Source organism: Salmo salar, chromosome ssa10, assembly GCF_905237065.1.
Source record: "Salmo salar chromosome ssa10, Ssal_v3.1, whole genome shotgun sequence".
Classification (NCBI taxonomy): domain Eukaryota; kingdom Metazoa; phylum Chordata; class Actinopteri; order Salmoniformes; family Salmonidae; genus Salmo; species Salmo salar.
The window spans coordinates 120,648,786-120,656,636 of NC_059451.1; the positions used below are offsets into that span (position 1 = coordinate 120,648,786).

Below are 7,851 nucleotides of genomic sequence, written 5' to 3' on the forward strand. Positions count from 1 at the left end.
CTCAACATAGACATACAACCAACTAGATCAACATAGAAATACGTAGACAAGGAACAGTTCCCAAAAACCCCGGAATACTAAATCAAATGCCCTTTTTAGAAAAACACCACCCCGAGCCACATAAAACAAATACCCTCTGCCACGTCCTGACCAAACTACAATAATAATTAACCCTTATACTGGCCAGGACGTGACAACAACAGCAAAGGACCTTGTGAAGATGCTGGAGGAAACAGGTACAAAAGTATCTATATCCACAGTAAAACAAGTCCTATATCGGCATAACTTGAAAGGCCGCTCAGCAAGGAAGAAGCCACTGCTCCAAAACCGCCATAAAAAAGCCAGACTACAGTTTGCAACTGCACATGGGGACCAAGATTGTACTTTTTGGAGAAATGTCCTCTGGTCTGATGAAACAAAAATAGTACTGTTTGGCCATAATGACTATCGTTATGTTTGGAGGAAAAAGGGGGACGCTTGCAAGCCGAAGAACACCATCCCAACCGTGAAGCACGGGGGTGGCAGCATCATGTTGTGGGGGTGCTTTGCTGCAGGAGGGACTGGTGCACTTCACAAAATAGATGGCATCATGAGGACGGAAAATTATGTGGATATATTGAAGCAACATCTCAAGACATCAGTCAGGAAGTTAAAGCTTGGTCGCAAATGGGTCTTCCAAATGGACAATGACCCCAAGCATACTTCCAAAGTTGTGGTAAAATGGCTTAAGGACAATAAAGTCAAAGTATTGGAGTGGCCATCACAAAGCCCTGACCTCAATTCTATAGAAAATTTGTGGGCAGAACTGAAAAAGTGTGTACACGCAAGGAAGCCTATAAACCTGACTCAGTTACACCAGCTCTGTCAGGAGGAATGGGTCAAAATTCATCCAATTTATTGTGTGAAGCTTGTAGAAGGCTATCTGAAATGTTGGACCCAAGTTAAGCAATTTAAAGGCAATGCTACCAAATACTAATTGAGTGTATGTACACTTCTGACCCACTGGGAATGTGATGAAAGAAATAAAAGCTGAAATAAATCATTCTCTCTACTATTATTCTGACATTTCACATTCTTAAAACAAAGTGGTGATCCTAACTGACCTAAGACAGGGAATCTCTACAAGGATTACATTTCAGGAATTGTGAAAAACTGAGTTTAAATGTATTTGGCTATGGTGTATGTAAACGTCCGACTTCAACTGTATATCCGATGACAGTGAGGTAAAGAAAAAACAGAATGGGCCAATACAGTTTAAACGGGGTTAATATTTTATAGCTATCCCAGAGTTCTCCCGTCAGATTATGGTTCTAATTCATTGACGCGATCTAAAATTGAGTTTATTAGGATTCCCATTAGATATTGCACAACCCTGCAACTACTTTTCCAGGGTTTCCACACAAAACATAAAATACATGACAGAGTTCAAACCAGTTATAGACGAGAACACCATAAGATAATAATCCAAATGAGATCAGAACGTCATATATACACTGAGAGAGAGAGAGAGAGAGAGAGAAGTGAGTTTTCCTGTTCAGCTGAGCTAACGTCATGGCTCTTGTGTTTCTAACTAGTGTGCTCTCTCTCTCTGTGTGCAGCCAGCTGTAATGCTGGTCCTGGTCGTGCTGAACTGAGAGGGGGTTGCTGCTCTGCTGTGATTCCGGCTTTGGGAATAGGAGACGGAGCATCAGTGATGAACATCACGTTGGTCTTCATAACGTTCCCTCAATGAATCTCTCCTCACAACTATTTGGCCTCATGTCTCTGTTCCTACTGCCGCTCAACGGGAAGCAGCGCACACACTGACACTCCAGCACGCACAGACACACACACACACACACACACACACACACACACACACACACACACACACACACACACACACACACACACACACGCGCTGAAGAGAGCAAAATCCTCAGAGATATATGACCCACAATGCACCCAGAGCCTTAGAGGAGGACGTCATGTGTGTTAAAATGGGTCCCAGTAGAAGATAACAGGAATGTATTAACTGGACTGTGTTTAATTCAGGACAAGTGTGTGTTTTTAGATTTTAAAATGTGTTAATGTGAGTGGGTAAGGATGGAATAATGTATGGTGTGTGTGTGTGTGTGTGTGTGTGTGTGTGTGTGTGTGTGTGTGTGTGTGTGTGTGTGTGTGTGTGTGTGTGTGTGTGTGTGTGTGTGTGTGTGTGTGTGTGTGTGTGTGTGTGTGTGTGTGTGTGTGTGTAGCTAGTCCACTGCTCCTGTCTGTGAGTCTCCAGAAGGTCAGGGGGGTTAGCTGAGGAAAGCCAAGAGCTTAGGCGTCAGGAAATTAAACATGAAATGAAAACAATCTCCAGTTTGAACATTCTCCCAGCTCACTTTCCAATATCCCCACTTCCCTTCGCCGAATAGAAGGGGAGGAGAGAGAGCGAGGGACAGAGAGAGAGGGGAGGAGAGAAAGAGAGAGAGAGAGAGAGAGAGACGGGGCAGAAGAAACTTCAGGGAAGAGAGAAAGAAAATGACTCTCTCTCCCAACCCCTCTCCTCCAACCTCTCTCCCCCTCTCCCCAACCCCTCTCCCCCAACCCCTGTCTCCCTCTAACCCCTCTCCTCCAACCTCTCTCCCCCTCTCCCCTCTCCTCCAACCTCTCTCCCCCTCTCCCCTCTCCTTAACCTCTCTCCCCCTCTCCCCTCTCCTCCAACCTCTCTCACCCTCTCCCCCAACCCCTGTCTCCCTCTCCCCTCTCCTCCAACCTCTCTCCCCCTCTCCCCTCTCCTCCAACCTCTCTCCCCCTCTCCCCTCTCCTCCAACCTCTCTCCCCCTCTCCCCTCTCCTCCAACCTCTCTCCCCCTCTCCCCAACCCCTGTCTCCCAACCCCTCTCCTCTTCTCCCCTCTCCCCCTATTCCCTCTCTCCCAAACCCTCTCCTCCTCCCCAACCCCTCTCCTCTTCTCCCCTCTCCCCCTATTCCCTCTCTCCCAAACCCTCTCCTCCTCCCCAACCCCTCTCCTCTTCTCCCCTCTCCCCCTCTTCCCTCTCTCCCAAACCCTCTCCTCCTCTCCCTTCTCCCCAACACCTCTCCTCCAGGACTTTCTCACCTCTACCCCAACCCCCTCTCCCCTCTCCCTAACCCCTCTCCCCCTCTCCAATCTCCCCCAACCCCTCTCCCCAACCCCTCTCCCCGCGACTTTCTCCCCGAATCCCTCTCCCCTCTCCTTCTCTCCCCTCTCCCCCAACCCCTCACCCTTTCTCAACTCTCCCCAACCCCTCTCCCCCTCTTCCCCAACCCCTCTCCCACAACCCCTCTCCCCCTCCCGCCTCTCTCCCAAACCCTCTCCCCCTCTCCCCAACACCTCTCCCCAAACCCCTCTCCCCCAGTACTCTCTCCCACTCTCCCCAGGACTTTCTCCCCAAATCCCTCTCCCCTCCCCCCCAACTCCTCATCCCCTCTCCCCTATCCCACAACCTCTCTCCCCTCTACTGAACCTCTCTCCCCCAACCCCTCTCCCCGAAACCTTCTCCCCCAACACCTCTCCCACAACCCCTTCCCCTCTCCCCTCTCCCTCAACCCATCTCCCCAACCCATCTCCCCTCTCCCCCAGGACTCTCTCCCCAATCCCTTCTCCCCCTCTCCCCAACCCCTCTCCCCTTCTCCCCCTCTCCCCAACCCCTCTCCCCTTCTCCCCCTCTCCCCAACCCCTCTCCCACTCTCCCCTCTCCCCAACCCCTCTCCCCTTCTCCCCCTCTCCCCAACCCCTCTCCCACTCTCCCCTCTCCCCAACCCCTCTCCCCGAAACCTTCTCCCCAACCCCTCTCCCCGAAACCTTCTCCCCCAACACCTCTCCCACAACCCCTTCCCCTCTCCCCCTCTCCCTCAACCCATCTCCCCCAACCCATCTCCCCTCTCCCCCAGGACTCTCTCCCCAATCCCCTCTCCCCTTCTCCCCCTCTCCCCAACCCCTCTCCCCTTCTCCCCCTCTCCCCAACCCCTCTCCCACTCTCCCCTCTCCCCCAACCCTTTCTACCAACATACTGTACAGTAACACAAAGACTTGTAGAATATGTGGCAGTGGTTTTAGTGGTTGTTGAATGTATTATATGAGAGGAGTCCTGTTGTGATGACAGCGGAGGTGAGCACACCTAGTCTAGTCTACTGTGTGATTGATGAGATGCCCCAGGTCCACATGTGGATGAGATGCTGCAGGTCCAGATGTGGATCGCGTACAACATTCCAAGGGAGGAGAGCTCGGCAACCTGCAGTGAAAATGAGACACAGCATCCCGAGAAACATCAACAGAACTTTAAAGATACGTCAACCCCGCGACCTATGGCAGGGCCTTAAACCACCCTCGGTTTTCTTCACCCTCGGTGGTTAAGACAGTCTCACGTCAGGCTACTCTCACTAGTTGAATGTGTAGACGGTTTTCTTCACCCTCGGTGGATTAGACAGTCTGACGTCAGGCTACTCTCACTAGTTGAATGGAGTTTATTGTTTTGGTTTGTCATAACAAAGGCAGGTCCATCAAAATGTATCCATGTAGGATGTATCTCTGTTTGATATATGGTGGATCTTTGATGAAAAAAGGTTTTTAACTGGAACCAAAAAGGGTTCCACCTTGAAACAAAATGCATTCTATCTGGAACTAAAAAGGGTTCCACCTCGAACAAAATGCATTCTATCTGGAACTAAAAAGGGTTCCACCTCGAACAAAATGCATTCTATCTGGAACTAAAAAGGGTTCCATCTGGAACAAAATGCATTCTACCTGGAACTAAAAAGGGTTCCACCTGGAACAAAATGCATTCTATCTGGAACTAAAAAGGGTTCCATCTGGAACAAAATGCATTCTATCTGGAACTAAAAAGGGTTCCACCTGGAACAAAATGCATTCTATCTGGAACTAAAAAGGGTTCCATCTGGAACAAAATGCATTCTACCTGGAACTAAAAAGGGTTCCACCTGGAACAAAATGCATTCTATCTGGAACTGAAAAGGGTTCCGCCTGGAACAAAATGCATTCTACCTGGAACTGAAAAGGGTTCCGCCTGGAACAAAATGCATTCTACCTGTAACCAAAAAGTGTTTTACCTGGAACTATATACTGTTTTCCTACAGCGACAGCCTTCATTTAACTACACAAGTCAGTTAAGAACAAATTCTTATTTACAATGATGGCCTACTGGGGAACAGTGGGTTAACTGCCTTCTTCAGGGGGGAGAACAACAGATTTATACCTTGTCAGCTCAGGGATTCGATCTAGCAACCTTTCGGTTACTAGTCCAACACTCTAACCACTAGGCTACCTGGTTCTAGTAGCCCCTGTTTTCTAAGAGTGTTGTTTCTGATTTATCCTCCCCTCCCCCATGACACCATTATAAATCAGATGAGACTGAGCCCATGACACCATTATAAACCAGATGAGACTGAGCCCATGACACCATTATAAACCAGATGAGACTGGGCCCATGACACCATTATAAACCAGATGAGACTGAGCCCATGACACCATTATAAACCAGATGAGACTGAGCCCATGACACCATTATAAATCAGATGAGACTGAGCCCATGACACCATTATAAAGCAGATGAGACTGAGCCCATGACACCATTATAAACCAGATGAGACTGAGCCCATGACACCATTATAAACCAGATGAGACTGAGCCCATGACACCATTATAAACCAGATGAGACTGAGCCCATGACACCATTATAAATCAGATGAGACTGAGCCCATGACACCATTATAAACCAGATGAGACTGAGCCCATGACACCGTTATAAACCAGATGAGACTGGGCCCATGACACCATTATAAATCAGATGAGACTGGGCCCATGACACCATTATAAACCAGATGAGACTGAGCCCATGACACCATTATAAACCAGATGAGACTGAGCCCATGACACCATTATAAACCAGATGAGACTGAGCCCATGACACCATTATAAACCAGATGAGACTGAGCCCATGACACCATTATAAACCAGATGAGACTGAGCCCATGACACCATTATAAACCAGATGAGACTGAGCCCATGACACCATTATAAATCAGATGAGACTGAGCCCATGACACCATTATAAACCAGATGAGACTGAGCCCATGACACCATTATAAACCAGATGAGACTGAGCCCATGACACCATTATAAACCAGATGAGACTGAGCCCATGACACCATTATAAACCAGATGAGACTGAGCCCATGACACCATTATAAATCAGATGAGACTGAGCCCATGACACCATTATAAACCAGATGAGACTGAGCCCATGACACCGTTATAAACCAGATGAGACTGGGCCCATGACACCATTATAAATCAGATGAGACTGGGCCCATGACACCATTATAAACCAGATGAGACTGAGCCCATGACACCATTATAAACCAGATGAGACTGAGCCCATGACACCATTATAAACCAGATGAGACTGAGCCCATGACACCATTATAAACCAGATGAGACTGAGCCCATGACACCATTATAAACCAGATGAGACTGAGCCCATGACACCATTATAAACCAGATGAGACTGAGCCCATGACACCATTATAAACCAGATGAGACTGAGCCCATGACACCATTATAAACCAGATGAGACTGAGCCCATGACACCGTTATAAATCAGATGAATTGTTGTTTCTGATGTGTCCTCTTCCTCTCTGCAGGTGTGGTTCCAGAACCGGCGTGCTAAGTGGAGGAAGAGGGAGAGGTTTGGTCAGATGCAGCAGGTCAGGACTCACTTCTCTACTGCCTACGAGCTACCCCTCCTCACCAGGCCAGAGAACTACACACAGGTACAGAAGGGATGGGAGAGCGCTCATAACTACAGTATGAACAAGCATGGAAGTGAGGAATAAGAGTAATCCAGAGGAGGCTGGTGGGAGGAACTATAGGAGGACGTGCTCAGGGTGTAAATGGAACGGTATCAAACTCTATGGAAACCACATGTTTGACTAATTCCATTCCAGCCATTACTATGAGCCCATCCTCCTATAGCTCTTCCCACCAGCCTCCTCTGGAGTAATCTCTTGTGAAGTAAAAGCGGAGATTTTAACTGGAACGTTTGGGTTGTTCTGTAAAGGGGAGTGACTGAATCTGCTGTTTCTGCTAGTTAGCCACTTTCGCTTCCAGAAGAAAATCAAGTTAGTCGGCATTTTGTTTCTGGATTAAAATATTTGATTTCTCCTAAACCTCGTGCACCTGTCTGTTCCTCCATGTAGATCCAAAACCCATCATGGCTAGGTGGGGGCAGCGGTGTCTCTCCTGTACCCGGCTGTGTGGTGCCCTGTGACGGGTCAGTCACCTCCTGCATGCCTCCCCACCCCCATGGAGGGGTCTCCGACTACCTAGGCGTGCCCAGCCCGGGCGTAGTGGGGCATGAGGGTCACATGGGACAGACACACATGGGAAGTCTCTTTGGTGCTGGAGGAATGGGCGGAGGTGGTGGGGGTCTCAATGGTTACGACCTGACCTGTGTCGACCCAGACAGAAAGTCTTCTAGTATCGCGGCGCTGCGTATGAAAGCGAAGGAACACAGCGCTGCCATCTCCTGGAACACATGATGCTATGGGATTGTTCCTGGGTCTGGCCCCACCCTGGACAGACACGCCCTAACTCTGCCTCCTCATCCATACTCTCCTGAACCTGGACAAGGCCATGCCCAGTACTGGGAAGGAGGAGGAGGAGGAGGAGGAGCAGGACGAGGAGGAAGGCCAGGATGGGACTACGACTACGCCACCTGATAGCACTAATAATACCAAAGCAGGTCAAATGAATGAACTATAACCGAGATGATAGGAGAGACCATCACAGGAAACGATTACAGCGAATTCAGCAGCTTTATAATGA

The 7,851-nt window shown here is 48.8% G+C and overlaps 1 protein-coding gene across 1 annotated transcript in view; it reads left to right on the forward strand.

Annotated features, from left to right (window-relative positions):
- Positions 1 to 7,603, forward strand: part of LOC106561713 (homeobox protein aristaless-like 4) — a 35,700-nt gene extending 28,097 nt beyond the window's left edge. The window contains exons 3-4 of the mRNA XM_014125927.2: positions 6,669 to 6,797; positions 7,224 to 7,603. Of these exons, the coding sequence (XP_013981402.1) occupies positions 6,669 to 6,797; positions 7,224 to 7,565 (471 nt within the window). The 3' untranslated portion in view covers positions 7,566 to 7,603. The remainder of the gene's footprint in view (positions 1 to 6,668; positions 6,798 to 7,223) is intronic.
- The last annotated feature ends 248 nt before the right edge of the window (positions 7,604 to 7,851 follow it).